This window comes from Vulpes lagopus, chromosome 18, assembly GCF_018345385.1.
Source record: "Vulpes lagopus strain Blue_001 chromosome 18, ASM1834538v1, whole genome shotgun sequence".
Taxonomy (NCBI): Eukaryota; Metazoa; Chordata; class Mammalia; order Carnivora; family Canidae; genus Vulpes; species Vulpes lagopus.
The window spans coordinates 23268228-23283709 of NC_054841.1; the positions used below are offsets into that span (position 1 = coordinate 23268228).

At 50.9% G+C, this 15482-nt stretch overlaps 1 protein-coding gene across 1 annotated transcript in view; it reads left to right on the forward strand.

Moving 5' to 3' along the window:
• The first annotated feature begins 2614 nt into the window (after positions 1-2614).
• The window catches only part of LOC121477693 (fer-1-like protein 4), a 36810-nt gene continuing 23942 nt past the window's right edge, over positions 2615-15482 (forward strand). The window contains 23 exon segments of the mRNA XM_041732147.1: positions 2615-2695; positions 3408-3463; positions 4840-4931; positions 5063-5067; positions 5127-5163; positions 5633-5788; positions 6321-6381; positions 6498-6629; positions 6862-7000; positions 7003-7112; positions 7319-7479; positions 7594-7783; positions 7877-7943; positions 7946-7978; positions 7981-8025; positions 8599-8616; positions 8619-8956; positions 9270-9378; positions 9561-9735; positions 9831-9951; positions 10361-10461; positions 14978-15065; positions 15144-15303. Coding sequence (XP_041588081.1) covers positions 2617-2695; positions 3408-3463; positions 4840-4931; positions 5063-5067; positions 5127-5163; positions 5633-5788; positions 6321-6381; positions 6498-6629; positions 6862-7000; positions 7003-7112; positions 7319-7479; positions 7594-7783; positions 7877-7943; positions 7946-7978; positions 7981-8025; positions 8599-8616; positions 8619-8956; positions 9270-9378; positions 9561-9735; positions 9831-9951; positions 10361-10461; positions 14978-15065; positions 15144-15303 — 2473 coding nt within the window. The 5' untranslated portion in view covers positions 2615-2616.

Genomic DNA, 15482 nt, shown 5'->3' on the forward strand with positions numbered 1-15482 from the left:
TATATGAGATAGACAGTATGAGTGGGATGGGGAGGAGCAGAGGGAGAATTAGACTCCCCACTGAGCAGGGAGACTGATGTAGGGCCCAGTCCCAGGACCCCAGGATCATGACCTGAGCTGAAGGCAGAGACTCAACCGACTGAGAGATCCAGGCGTTCCCTGCCCTTCTTTGTATCTCATTGCCCCTATCTGTCAACTGGAAGGTGAAGCCCTCCCCCAACATCTGGGGCCTTGAGGTCTAACCTAGACCTTACTTAAAAATAGAACAACCCATGGGCAGGCCTGGTGGCCTAGCAGTTTAGCTCTGCCTTCAGCCCAGGGCATGATCCTGGAGACCTGGGACCAAGTCCCACATCGGGCTCCCTGCATGGAGCCTGCTTCTCCCTCTGCCTGTGTCTCTGCCTCTCTCTCCCTCTCTCTCTCTCTCTCTCTCTCTCTCTCTCTCTCTCCCTCTAATGAATAAATAGATAAAATATTTTTTAAAAATACCACAACCCGAGTCACCTGGGTGGCTCAGTGGTTGAGCATCTGCCTTCAGCTCAGGGTGTGATCCTGGTCTGAGGATCGAGTCCCACATTGGGCTCCCTGCATGGAACCTGCTTCTCCCTCTGCCTATGTCTCGTCTCTACCTCTCTGTCTCTGTCTCTCATTAATAAATAAATAAAATCTTAAAAAAAAAAAAAAAAAGAACAACCCATGCCTGATTATCTGATGTTTTGTAGACCTCAAAGCTTGTTTGAACAGCTAACAGGAAACAGGTAGAACAGGGCTTTCCAATCCCTCTGTTGAATCAGAGAAGCTGAAGCACAAGGAGAGACTATGTCTGGCTCGAGGCCACACAGCAAGACCCAGATCCTCTGAAGGTCTAAACTTATCTCTGCTGCTGCCTGATACATTCCTCGTACACAGGCCAAAATGACACATCATAGGTTCTGGAATACACCCTGCATTCCTTCTCACTGCCTTGATGTCTTCTCTGTTTAACTCCTGTCCTCAAAACCCATTTTATTTAATTAATTTATTTTTTTAAGTAAACTCCATACCCAATGTGGGCCTTGAACTCATGACCCTGAGATCAAGAGTCACATGCTCTACTGATGGAGCCAGGCAGGCATCCCCTCAAATCCCATCTTAAACACTCCCTCCTCAGGGGAAGTACCTCTGGCCTCCCTCCTCTTGAGTTCCTGAGTCCTGACCCTTTCCTGCTCTGATGGGAATTGCAGTCTTTCTGCCCTTTGGTGTTGGAGTCCATGAAGCTACTGGAAGACAGAGAACATGTCTGATTTACCTCTGTGGCTACATCTCATCCCCTACATGGTGGCATAGCACAAGTCTTACATATAAGAAGTGTCATTAAACAGAGTGATTGGGATCCCTGGGTGGCGCAGCAGTTTGGCGCCTGCCTTTGGCCCAGGGCGCGATCCTGGAGACCTGGGATCGAATCCCACATCGCGCTCCCGGTGCATGGAGCCTGCTTCTCCCTCTGCCTGTGTCTCTGCCTCTCTCTCTCTCTCTCTGTGACTATCATAAATGAATAAAAATTAAAAAAAAAATTTAAACAGAGTGATTAAATGGATGGCCAGGATATGCACTCAACACATAGTTACAATCACACAGGGGTTTAAACTATGGTGTACATTCCTAAGCGAGGTGTACTAACCTCGCTTAGTTTAACTATTTTTAAACTATGGTGTACTAACCTAAGTGAGGAGCCCTATGTCCAGAAAAAATGCACAATTGCTCAGTATTTTATAGATGATTTCAAGAATTTTCAGACTTCCTGGAGCTTATCTATGGTCCCACTAGTAGGACCCCATGTCCCCAGGTTAAGGCCCTCTGGCTCCTGGTTAAGTAAGAAGTGTTCTGAAGGGCAGCCGGGTGGCTCAGCGGTTTAGCGCCACCTTCAGCCCAGGGCCTAATCTTGGAGACGGGGGATTGAGTCCCACATCGGGTTTCCTGCATGGAGCCTGCTACTCCCTTTGCTTCTCTCTCAATCTCTCTCTCTCTCTCTCTCTCTGTGTCTCATGAATAAATAAATAAAATCTTTTAAAAAATGTGTTCTGAACACTTGCTACATTCCAGTTAGGGACATACATTCAACCACTCATTAATTCAAATGTGTTGAGTATCTACAGCATTAATGCCAGGGACTAGGGTATTCATTTATTAATCCATCAATTTATTTAGTCATATTTTGGAGGATCTACCATGTGCCAGACCCTCAGCTGGGCATCGAGGACAGAGAGATGAATAAGGAGCACCATGAGACTTGTACCTCGAGGCCTCACTGGCTAATGGGGACAGACTAGGGTTCTGACTCTCCCCTTGACTCCACTCCACCTTAACCCAGCTCCCACTTCACAAGGATGCATGCAAGATGGAGGCTAAAGCTGGTGCAGGCAGGGAGGATTGAGCTGACCACAGGGACCTTACCCCTCTTTCCCAGTCCTTTGGCTCCCTCTCCACCCATGACCCCCAGGCTGGCCTGTGTTTGACTAAAGGGCAGGAATTGCTCAACCTGTTGGGTGAGTCCAGTTGAGTCAGAGGTGATTCCCGTGAGCGGGCAGGTGGGCAGGCGGGCAGCCGGGCAGAGGGAGAGCCAGTGGCCCTGGGACAATGGCTCTGACCGTGTGTGTGAGGCGACTGACAGGGCTGCCAGGCACCCATGACCGACAAGTGATGCTCAGCTTTCGTGGTGAGGCTTGAAAGGGTGCTCTAAACATTTTTGGAGTTGGGGGGTTGTTCTCATTTCTCCATTCTCTAGGCCCCCAATCCAGAGCCTAGGCATCTCTCCAGCCTGTCTCCTTCCTCCCCCAGATGAATTCTCTGCCTCTTTCCCTACTCATCTTCTACCTCTCTTTAACAGTGAACCCAGGGGGACTGGACCCTGGGCCATGTATGCGTGTGTGTGTGTTTGTGTGTGTGTGTGTGTGTGTGTGTGTGTGTGTGTGTGTTTTGTGGGGAGGGCCTGATAAATGACTAGTTTCAATTTTTTTTTCCTGGGATCCCTGGGTGGCGCAGCGGTTTGGCGCTTGTCTTTGGCCCAGGGCGCGATCCTGGAGACCCGGGATCGAATCCCACATCAGGCTCCCGGTGCATGGAGCCTGCTTCTCCCTCTGCCTATGTCTCTGCCTCTCTCTCTCTCTCTGTGACTATCATAAATAAATAAAAATTTAAAAAAAAATTTTTTTTCCTAAAGATTTTATTTATTTATTTGACAGAGAGAGTCAGAAAGCACAAGTGGGGGAAGGATGGCAGAGGGAGAGGGAGAAGCATGCTTCCCTCTGAGAAGGGAGCGCAATGTGGGGCTCGATCCCAGGACCTTGGGATTATGACCTGAGCTGAAGGCAGATGCTTAACCCACTGAGCCACCCAGACACCCCTTGACTAGTTTCCATTCTGAGCAGGCTTCACCCAGAAAACAAGGAGAATTCACTGTGGTCGAGAAGCAGATATTGATGAGGTGAGTGGGGTTGGGTCCTGGATGGGGAGAAGCTGATCTGTGCCGCATCTAAGTCCCTCTTTAGATGAGTTGGGGGACATATTCCTGGGTTGGGAAACTGTATTCTCAGGAAGGAAGGTCAATCTCAGGCTTGAGAAGCTGGACCCAGTCAGAATCAAGACTGATAACAAGGAGTGATAACAAGGCCCCCCACCTAGGACTCCTTTCACTGTAGCCCCTGCTGAAGTTCTACATGGGCCAAGAGCCAGGCTCTGCCCTGAGGACCAGGGGTGTGGCAGTGGGGAAGATAAGGAGTTCTGTTCTGCTCCCTGGTCCGGTACGAGACTCAGTTCTCATGAGAGGCAAAGATGAACCTGGCTGGATTTTCCTGATATTTCATGAAGGGTCATTTATAACCTGGTGGGAATGGACCTGGGTTCAAATCTCAGATCTACCATTTCCCAGCTGAGAATTTGAACAAGTGATTTAACTTCACTAAGCTACTTCCTCATTTACATTATGTGGAGTCATAGGAAATATTGAACTTTTTAGTCTGTTGTTTGTTAGCTCTAATTATAAGCTGTGCCAGGTGACGAGTGGTGAGCACAACCAGATAAGGATTTGCCCACTTAGAGTTCCATATCTAAAGAAAGAGGCAAACATTAAACAAATTTTCTCATGAATAAATGCAAAATTGTCACTGATGGATGTTACAAAAGGGGGCTGGAGGGGATCCCTGGATGGCTCAGCGGTTTGGTGCCTGCCTTCAGCCCAGGGCGTGGTCCTGGAGTCCCAGGATCAAGTCCCATGTTGGGCTCCCAGCATGGAACCTCTCCCTCTGCCTGTGTCTCTGCCTCTGTGTGTCTCTCATGCATAAATAAATAAAATCTTTAAAAAAGGGGGGGGGCTGGAAAAATGTATAACAAAGGGATGCAACCTATTTGGTGGTTGAACTTGGAATGGAAGAATGATGGGAGTTAACTAAGTGGGAAGGGAGAATGTTCCAGGCAGAACTGGCATATGCAAAATCCCAGCACTCTGAGAGAGCATAACTGAGATACAGAGCAGGAGTAGACCCCATATAAAACAGGACTAGAAAGGTCAGCAGGGGCCAGACCATGCATAGCTGTGAAGGCCACAGTAATGAATTTCCAAGAGCAATGAGAAAATTCTGGAGTAGTGTTTGGCCCCTTCAGGAGGTAACTTGCACATGCTAAGTTCTTAATGGGTTGTAATTAGTCAATATTATTAATGACCAGAGAGATATCACCAAGTCATCACAGATGCAGGCCAGGAGGGTCTCTGTGTATAGATGGAGTAAAAGGCTTTGCCTTTGGATTTCTCTTAGCCCCAGGCAGTTTGAGGGGTCCTGGGGCACACTGTGTGTCTGGTTTCAGATCCAGGTGGAGCTTGACCTGAAGTATCAGCCCCCAGAGGGTGCAACTGGAGCCTGGGCAGAGGAGGATTTTGGAGCATCCATCCAGGACAGGTAACCCCCACTCCCACCCCCTGTAATCTAAGCAAAGCCTGATTGTCCCAACCTCAGCAGAAGAGAGAAGTGGAACCTAATTCTTCTCTGGATCTGCTGGATATGGGGACCCTTGGACCCATGCTGCCCAGTATGGGCAGCTCTGTAGTCATGCATGGCCCCTCATTCCTTTCATTTATCCTCCTTCCTGCTCAGAACTGATCATTCCCAATGTGGGCTTCCAGGAGCTGGAGTAAGTATGTGGGGATGATCTGGGGTTACCAAGTCAGTCTTAGGATTAAGAGTCAGTGAAATAGGGTCTGTTCCAGGGCCTGGGATCAGTATTCAAACAATTCTAGGGTGAGAAGTCAGTCTTAGAATCAAGAGTCAGTTCTAGAATTTTGGATTAGTCCTGGCAATAGTGGGATCAGCCTGAAGGTCAGAGGTCTGTCCTAGGACCAGGAAAGTCAAGAGTGTCCAGGATGGGTGATAGGTCCCTTGAAAGCCTTTCCTGGGATCCCTGGGTGGCGCAGGGGTTTAGCACCTGCCTTTGGCCCAGGGCGCGATCCTGGAGACCCGGGATTGAATCCCACGTCGGGCTCCCGGTGCATGGAGTCTGCTTCTCCCTCTGCCTGTGTCTCTGCCTCTCTCTCTCTCTCTGTGACTATCATAAATAAATAAAAAATAAAAATGAAAAATAAAAAGAAAGCCTTTCCTATCAGGCCCGGGGAGGCCCGGCTGGAGCGGCGGGCAGTAGCATTGGGCCACAGGCTAGCTCGAGGCCTAGCTCAGCAGGATGACGAAGATGAGCTGGAGTTGGAGCTGGAGGACGAGCCTGATGTGGAGCTCTCTGGTGTCATATTCAGCCACCTCAAGAGGTAATTTGTACCCACTGCACGCCTGCTCCCACACCCACCAGAGTGTCAGCCTCACACTCTTATACATGTAGGCCCATGCTCATCCACACTCAAAAGCACACAATCCTAAAGTATGGGTGAGGAGTGGCTATCCTGGGGTGAAGGGTCACTTACTCCTAGACATACACACTGCCACAGTCACACACACAGTTACCCTGGTCCACCTAGAGCTTCTGGCCCCCTTAGGGGATGAAAGCTTGATGAGGGTAAGGAATTTTGTCCCTTTCGTTCCCTGCGGTGTCCCAGGACCTAAAATAGGTCTGGCACATAGTAGAAGTTCAACAGATCTCTGTTGAATAAATGAATGGTTTCAGGACTCCAAGAATGAGTCAGATTCGGGGGGTACAGTTGAGATGGATGCAAGACAGACTGAAAGGACTCAGAATCCAGAAGTTCACAGAGAGAGGAGATCTAATCCCTAGCACCCAGCAAGAGTGTGTAGGTGGTCGGGGAGAGGAAGTGAAGTAGGAGCTGACCATGTCTTTCCCAGCAGCCGTGCTGGGGGCCTGGCTCAAGGGGATACATTCCAGATGTCCAGAGCTCAGGACTTCCAGGTACCGCTCTCCCTCTAGGCCCTAACCCTTGATGAATACCACCTACTCTCTACACACGTGGGTTTCCCCAACTTTGGCAGAGAAGGCTTCCTTTTTTCTTGCTTCTGTGCCCTTAGGTGGGGGTAACAGTGCTGGAGGCCCAGAAGCTGGTAGGAGTCAATATTAACCCGTACGTGGCAGTGCGCATTGGGGAACAGCGTCGAGCGACCGCCACGCAGCGTGGGACTAATTGCCCTTTCTACAACAAGGTGTGTGCGACCAAGGAAGAGTGGGACCCGGGATTTACCTCGTCTGCAGAGGGGGCGTGGCCAAGGTGCAAGTGAGCAAGTGGCTGAGGCCTGGAGGGGCTGGGGAGGGCAAGAGTGTAAAGAAGCTTCAGGAGGGGAAGGAGAGCGTTCCCTTTGCAAGAGGCAGGGGCCAGCTGGCGTTAACTCTTCACATATACTTTATTTCACCTCTCGTTATCCTACTTCAACCTAGTACTTCTTGTTCGAATTTCACGAGACCCGGCTTCACCTCCAAGACTTGCTCCTGGAGATTACGGTGAGGCGGGTAGGGATGAGAGGTGTCTGCCGGAGAAAGGAGGATGCCGAAGCTCCAGAACTAACCCCACCTTCCCCCAGGCTTTCCATTCGCAGACCCTCCCCTTTATGGCCTCCCGGATAGGCACCTTCAGGATGGACTTGGGCATTATCTTCGACCAGCCAGGTACCGAACCCTCCTCTCCTTTCGACTCCTCTGCACTGACGGGAAATTGACCCTCTAGGCCCCATCCCTAGATACTAACTCTGGAGGCCAGCCTCTTCCGAAGGCTGGCCCCCAGGCACTCCCGCTCCTCCCTACCGAGTTGGGCCTGAGGCCTGGTCAGCGCGGTCCCACCACCGCCCCGTGCGGCTGGCGGGTCTCCCCTGACCTGTGGCTCGCCCCTCCCTCCCCAGATGGCCACTTCTACCAGAAATGGGCTCCGCTGCACGATCCCCGGGACACCCGCGCCGGGACCAAAGGCTTCGTCAAGGTCACTTTGTCTGTGCGGGCACGCGGGGACCTGCCCCCTCTGCTGCCAGCCCCGGGCCCGGGGCACAGTTTGGACATCGAGAGGTGAGCTGGGGTGCGGGCGGGGCGCCGAGAGCAGGCCCCGGGGGAGCCTCCCGGACGCGACAGGGGGAGCGGCCGAGACAGCGGCGTCCCGGCCTCAGTGCCCGGCTCCCCTAGGAACCTGCTCCTGCCGCGCGGGGTGCCAGCCCGCAGACCGTGGGCGCGGCTGCGCGTGCGCGTGCGCGTGCTCCGCGCGGAGGGGCTGCAGGCGCTGCGCCCCGGGCTGCTGGGGAGTCTGGCCCGCGCCCTGCAGAACCAGCGCGTCCTCGTGGACCCCTACGTGCGCGTGTCTTTCCTGGGGCAGCAGGTAAGTCCCTCCCGTCCCCGCTTTGCCGAGGCTCCGGCCCTGGGCCCGCGCTGACCCCGACCCCTCTCCGCCGGCCTTGGCTGCGGCTCTCAGGGCGAGACGTCCGTGCGCGGCGAGACCGCGGCGCCCGAGTGGAACGAGCAGCTGAGTTTCCTGGAGCTCTTCCGCCGCTGACGCGCGGCCTCCGTCTGCAGCTGAGCACGTGCTGGACCTGAGGCAGATCTCACACGCGGGCCGCGCGGGTAAGCCCATCTGCCAGGGCTCGCTGCCCCCGCGCCCCCCGCCCGCCCTGGGCCCGCGCTCGACCGCCGCAGCTCCGTCCTGCCCTCCCGCACCCTGCGCTCCAGCCGGCCCCTCCCTTCGGAGCCCGGACCACACACCCCGCTCTCGGGGCTCTGTCCACAAAATCCTCAGGACGGCTGCAGGGCAGTAACCACGCCAGCTGCGCCCTCCCTGCGGAATCACACGGACTGAAACCCGCGCAGTCACATCCACGGCTTACCCCGGCCCTCCAGGGATCACCTGTGGCTCCCCCCAGGCGTGACTCCACCCCCAGCGCCCCAGGTTCTGGCTCCGGCCCTAGAGCCCCAGCTCCGTGGGTGCCCAGCGCCTTCGGGGCAGGACCGGTTTAGCAGTGGCTCCCGCGTCTTGGTCCGTGACCGTCGGTCCGCAGCTGTCCCTCTCAGAGCTGCCAAGGCCCAAGCCGATTCCCCGCCCCCTTGGGTTTGCAGGAGATAAGGGACTGCTGCCTAGACTGACCTGGTACCCATCTGCCCCCACGCTCCCCTCTAAAACGCTGTTCTTGTCCCCCACAGCGGGATTTAACCCCACCTTCGGCCGGCATGGTTGCCTCTCTACGGATCTCCCCCCAGTGGGGGGCTTCGGGATGGTCTTCAAAGTCTCAATGAAGGCTTTGGCCAAGGCAATTGGTTCCGTGGCCGCCTCCTGGTGGCTGTGTCTATGGAAGTGTCCGAGGGGAGAGCAGAACCGGAGCCTCCTCAGGCCCCACAGGGGCCGAGATTGTCCCGGCTCATGAGAAAGAAGAAGAAAGCCAGGCGGGACCAGACCCCAATGGGGATCCCACAGCACCTGGATGCCAGCTCCAGTGGTGATGGTCCTGAGATTCCTAGTGCCATGGAGGTGGAGGTGGAGGAGTTGCTGCCTCTGCCAGAGGTGGGGGCTGGGGTTTAGCAAAGCAATAGGGTGACTCTCAGCTCTGGGGTGTTAACTGGCTCATAGGCATTTAACACAGGAGGTGGAGTCTGAATTTTGGGGTGTGGATAAAGAATGCAGTGTGTGTGTATACATGTGCTTTTGTGAATATACATATGTGTGGGGAGGGGGCTGACCAATCAGAATTGGGATACTTGTAGTGACATATATAGGCCTTGGTTGCCGCCTCTTTCAGTGGGCATTGTGGCCAAGCAAAGTAGGGTTGCAATCTGGGTGGGTGGGGGCTGACTGCAGCCTGACCCTCCTTCCTCAGAATGCCCTGGCACCCTTGCAAGATTTCCTGCTTTTCGGTGTGCTTTTTGAGGCCACCATGATTGACCCTGCCTTGGCCTCCCAGCCTATCAGCTTTGAGATCTCCATTGGTATGTGGCCCAGCTGAATCCCTGAGGGTCATGGGTGTGAGGGTGGTGACTCTTATTCCAGACTAAGGCCCCTGAAAGGGACAGTTGACCCTCAGTAAGGGGTGGGTTCTGAATTTCATTGAGGCTTGAAGGAAGGGTCAGACCCTCAGCCTGGTGGCCCCTGACCCTTGCTGCTCTTGTAGGTTGTGCTGGCCGCCGGGAGGAGCAATTGGGCAGAGGGGCCAGGGCCAGGGAGGGTGCGGAGGGCATGGCAGGGGAAGAACAGCCTCTGCTGGAGACAGACACAGCAGATGGGCCAGTGGATGAGGAGGAGCTAGGGACCCCTGCTCAGCGGCCTGAGCCCATGGATGGCAATGGGTGAGTGCTCCTGGTGGCTGGAAGGAGGGCATTGGGAGATCCCCAGCACCCCAAGACTGCCCCTCGCAACCTCTGTTTTTCTCTGACCGGCACAGGCCATATTTCTGTTTGCCCCTGCGTCACCGCAAGCCATGTGTGCATGTGTGGAGCCGCTGGGAGGATCACACCTGGCGCCTGCAGAGCACTAACTGTGTGGGAAAAGTGGCCGAGAGGCTGGTGAGAGCGAGGCGGGTGCCCACAGGGAGAGGCCAGGACGTAGGGGTGTTGGGAAGACTGTAGCCTTTGAAGAGAGCTCTGGAGCAAGGCTAATAAGTAGAGATCCTGGGAGCCAGACAGCACAGCTCTGGGTGAACTGAGGCCAGAAATTGTGGGAAGACAGGGCTTTAGAAGTGTTATACCCAGGAAGGGGTCAGATGAAAGACATGATTAGAGCTACTGGGGGTCCAGCGCCACAGGTGTGGAGCCAGTAGAGAGATAGGAAAAAGGAACCACGAAATGGGTGAAACTAAAGATGCCCTGGGCCCAGAGGTGTGGGTGAATGGATGAGGCTCTGGGTGAGGGTGTCGTCTAAAAGAGGTGGGAGTCTGGGACCCTTGTGACCTGACCCTCAGGCCCTGTTGCACAGGACCAGGGGCTGCAGGAGGTTGAGACTCTGCAGCGCAGGCCCGGGCCTGGCGCCTGCACACGGCTCAAGCAGGCACTGGAAGAGCTGGTGGCAGGGAGCAGGTGAGCTGGGAGCCTTTGCCTCACTGCTACAGGTCATCATGGGAAACTCCAGGGTGAGGGAGGCTCACAATGGCTGTTTGGAGCCAAGGGTGACTGAAGCTTGTTTGCTCAGCACTTTTGCAGAAGAATGAGGAGGAGATGATTGTATCAAGGGAGCTTGATGGAAATTATTGGAGGTTAGGCCACTCCTCTCCAGTAAGCTGCCTTTCTTGCTCTCCTAGAGACTGAAACTCCCTTACCCACCCTCCCCTCAAATCTCCCTTGCTCCTTTCTGCCAGATTTGTTCCAGATACTGACTTTCCCTCCTACTTCATGGAGAAAATAGAAGCCTTGCCTTCCTCCATCCAATCTATCACCCTACCAGCTTCTGTATCCATCTGCTCAACTTCCCTCCTGCTACAGTGGAGGGAGGGTTCTGGTCCCATAGCCATGGCTGTGATCTTGATTTCATCTCTCACCAACTGGAGGAATTAGCTCTGCAGTTGTCTACTTTCTGTCCTGCAGCATCAACTGGTCCCTAGTTACCAGGTCATTATTGTAACCATATATACTTGTTCTAGTGACTCCCATCTTCAACCTTCACTGCCTTGAATTCTACAACCTGCTCCAGGTACTTCAGTGTTTTCCTGATCCTATTCTCAAAAGATTTATCAATCCATTTATTCAATAAATATTTATGGCACATACCATGCCAGATACTGCTTTAAGTGCAGTAATAACAGTGAAAAAATCATTCTTGCCCACAAAAAAGTCCTGAAATTTATATTCTGGTGAGAGATAGAGTAGGAGTTGGGATGGAAACAGATAAGAAACATGTAAACATCAAGGAAGAAATATAAGAATTCTAAGGATAGTATTAGGGAGAAAATAATCTAGGAAATATTAGAGAGAGGTGTTGTAATTTTAGAAAGGGTGGCAAGGAGAGGCCACTATGAAGTTGACATGAAGAAGCTCAAGGAGCAAGCTGCATCTGTAAGGGCATTCCAGGCAGAAGGGACAGCATGTGCAAAGGCACTGTGGTGAAACATGCCTGGTGTGTTTGAGGAGGGGAAGGGAACCAGTGTAACCGCAGGAGAGTGAGCAAAGTAGATGAGTCTGCGGGGTATGGGGGAGGGGGAAGGAAGATGATGGTGGGGAAAGGCATGTGGAAGCCTCATTGGCCATTGTAATGACCTTGGCTTCTTCTCTGATTTAGATGAAGAGCCTCTGAAGGTTTTGAAAAGAGAAGGAATATGCTCTAACTTATCCTTAAAAAGGGGTCGGTGGTGGAAGGATGATATAAAAGAAGAAACAAAGAGATTATTAAATAGGGCTTGTAATAATCCAGGGGACCAATTATGATGAATTGAATCTAGGGTGGTCACAGTGGACATAGACATGAATGGATTCAAGAGCAATTTGGACTTTGGAGGTGACACCTTAGGACTTGTGAATGGAAAGAACAGGGGATGAGGAAAATGTTTGAAGAAGAGTCATGAATGACTCTCAAGATCTTGGCTTGCACAACTGTGTAGATGATGTTATTTACTGAGCAATGGAAAACAAGAAAGGGAGAAGGTCTGATGGGAGCTAAGGGAATATAAGAAACTCATTTTGGAGTATGTTAACTTTGAGGTTTCTGTTAGACTTACACGTGGACATGTCTGCAAGGTAGTTAGCTATAGGGGTTGAGTTCTGGGGAGACTTCTAGACTAGAAATGAAAAATTTTGAACTGTCAATATGTAGAAGAAACTGGATAACATTATCTAGGAAGCAGAGAAAAGAGAAATCTGAGGACCTGGAGATGTCCAGCATGCAGAGGTAGGGTGATAGGAGGACTCAGACAAGAGCCTGGTTGTAAGTGGTCACTTTTCTGCTCTCATCTTTCAACCTCTCAATGTCAGTAGATACAGTTGATCCCACTGTCCTCTTCAAAGGCTCTGCTCTTGGCTTCCATGCCCCTGGTTTTCCTTCAGCTTCCCTTGCCATTCCTTCTCATTTGCTGGCTCCCTCTCTCTTCTTGACTTGTACATATTGCAGATGTTCTTATGATTATGTCCTAGGGCTTCACTGTAAAGCTCTTTTCTCTGCCTATGTTCTCTACATCTCCGAAAGAGTAGCCACCTTTAATCCAATTTAATTCTTTACTTGATTTTCTATACAATGCAATTAAATTGTTTCTATTTTCACTTTACTAAAATTATTTTATTATTGAAATTATTCTTTGGCAGGGAAATTTCAATGAAAGATTTATCTGTGTCACATTTCACTATTTATAGCATTGGCCAGTGTGTTTTTCTTTGTGGCTATTATTTCTATCAGATCCAATTTCCCCGAATCAAATCCTGTGGATCTAAACTTCATCAAGAAGATTTTTTTTAAAGGTTTTATTTATTTATCCATGAGAGACAGAGAGAGAGGCAGAGACATAGGCAGGGAGCCCAATGCAGGGACCCCAATGTGGGACTCGATCCCAGGACCCTGGGATCATGACCTGAGCCAAAGGCAGACACTCAACCACTGAGCCACCCAGATACCCCTATCAAAATTTGATTCAGTTTTAATTTATGTTAATAAATTAAATAAATAAATTTGCCTGCTGGGACAAAAATAATATTTTGACCAATAGAAGTCTTGGAGCAAAGAGTATTAGTAAGCTAAAAGCGTAAGCCCTGGGAGCAGTGTTGGGTGAAAAATCATTGGAGTCATTTATTTTACATATTTTTGAAATTTTCCATAATAAAGACTTAAGAAATCATTGCAGGTCATAAAGGGCCCAAATATTATGTCTCAAAAATCATTTGGGGCACCTGGCTGGCTCAGTTTGTTAAGTGTCTACCTTTGGCTCAGGTCATGATCTCGGGGTCCTGGGATCGAGCTGCAAGTCAGTCTCCCTGCTCAGTGGGAAGTCTGCTTCTCCCTCTCCCTCTGACCCTCCCCTCTATTGTGTTTTCTCTTCTTTTTTGTGTGTGTGTCTGTGTGTGTGTGTGTGTTTTCTCTTTCTCTCTCAAATAAATAAAGGAAATCTTTTTAAAAAATCATTTTACATTACCTAGCAAATATTTTTTCAGCATCCATTGGGTGCCAGGGCCTGGGAGTACAGTGGTAATCAGAATGATGTCCCTGTCCTAGGGACTTTCTATTACTTTTTATTTGGAGAGACTGATAAAGCAGAATATGAGGATAGAGAAAGTGGCAGGGGCTCATTAGAAGGGATGACTAGGGTAGGTCTGAGAGGAGGTAACATTTGAGGAGAGGCCTGAATGAAGAAGGTGAGTGAACCATGCAAAGATGGAGCAGCCAAACATTGTAGCAAAGGGAGCAGCTAATGCAAAGGCCTTTAGGTGGTGATGGGCTGAGTGTATTCATGGAGGAGCAGAATGGCCAGTGTACCTTATTGGGTTGTACATTAGGGGAGAGTAATATTTGATGAGGACATGGAGATTAAGGGAGCCTGATTATGCAGGGCCTTTAAAAATTTTTTATCTATCTATCTATTATCTATCTATCTATCTATCTATCTATCTATCTATCTATCTTCATCATCATCTATTTATTTATTGAGAGAGAGAGCAAGAGGGGGAGCAACAGAGGGAGAGGGAGAAGCAGGCTCCCTGCTGAGCAGAGAGCCTGACAAAGTGGGATGACCCAAGCTGAAGGCAGATGCACAGCTGACTGAGCCACCCAGGTGCCCCTGTTTAGGGCCTTTTTAAGAATTCTGTTGTTTACTCTGAGATGAGAAACCTCTGGAAAGGAGTAAAATAGTCTGGAAAAGTGTTGAAAGCACCACTCTGGTTGCTGTATTAAGAATATTTGGAGCAGGAGGGAGAAAAGAGTAACATAGTGAGAGCAGCTGGGAGGTTGTTGCAGGAGTCCTAGGTGAGAAATGATGGTGACTTGGACTGGGCCGGTGCTGGGAGAGGAGAGAAACGTGGCCTGATGCTGAACATATTTTGAAGGTAGAGCCTAAATTATATGCCAATGGATTGATGTGGAATGCGAGTGAAAGAGAAAGCAGTGAAGGGTTTCACTGAGGTTTTGAAGTAAAGCAGGTTTTTGGAGGGATGGGGTGAGGGTGAGGTTAATTGGAAATTGTACACTTTGAGCTACCGCTAGTCAATTTTGTGACTGTCAGGCACAGCCCTTCTGAGCCTTTAGTGTGCACTGGAATCCCCCGGGGTATAAGCACACAGGTTCTAGGGGCAGGTCTAGGGTGGGGCTGATGCTGTATTTCTAACTTGGTGGTACTAATGCTATTAGTCCTGGGCCACCTTTGAGTAGCCAGGCAGTAGATTAGTTACATGTTAGTGCATCCTGGGACTTCAAGGTGAGGCTGGCCTCTGAATTTGGGAGTGGTCCACATACAGAAGTCATAGTTGGCTTAGGAAAGGTGCCTCTTTGAGAGGCATGACAGAGAAGGGCTGTGAGGAAGTCTGAGTGTGGGAGGCCTGCTCTGAGGGAGGTGGCCCCTAAGGGTCAGTGTTCCTTCCTTTGACTCCCACCTGACATACCTGCCCTTGCTCTCTCTTGTGGTAGACAGTTTTGCCACATTGCCGAGTACAGGACAATGACCCGGCCCAATGCCCTGGATCGATGTCGAGGGAAACTGCTGGTGCATAGCCTGGTATGGTCCAGAGAAGGGGGACCAGGGGCACTTAGCTGGGTGGGGCCCTCCACTCATGTTTTCTTCCTGACCTTCTAGAACCTGTTGGCAAAGCAAGGACTGCGGCTTCTACGGGGTATTAGACAGGGCAATGTGCAAAAGAAGGTGGCACTGGCCAAGAAGCTCTTGGCAAAACTGTGCTTTCTGGCCCAGGAGGTAACACCTGCCCACCCATTTCCCTACCCTGAATGTCCTGATAGTGATGGCTGCATAACAATGATTGATGTAGAATAATGTACAACTGAACTATACCCTTAAGAATGGTTGCAATGGTAAATTTTATGCTATCTATATTTTACCACAATTTTAAAAAACAGGAAAAAAAAAAGTCAGATTGGACTTTGAGGTTGCCTGTGAGGTATCCAAGGGAGAAATGTC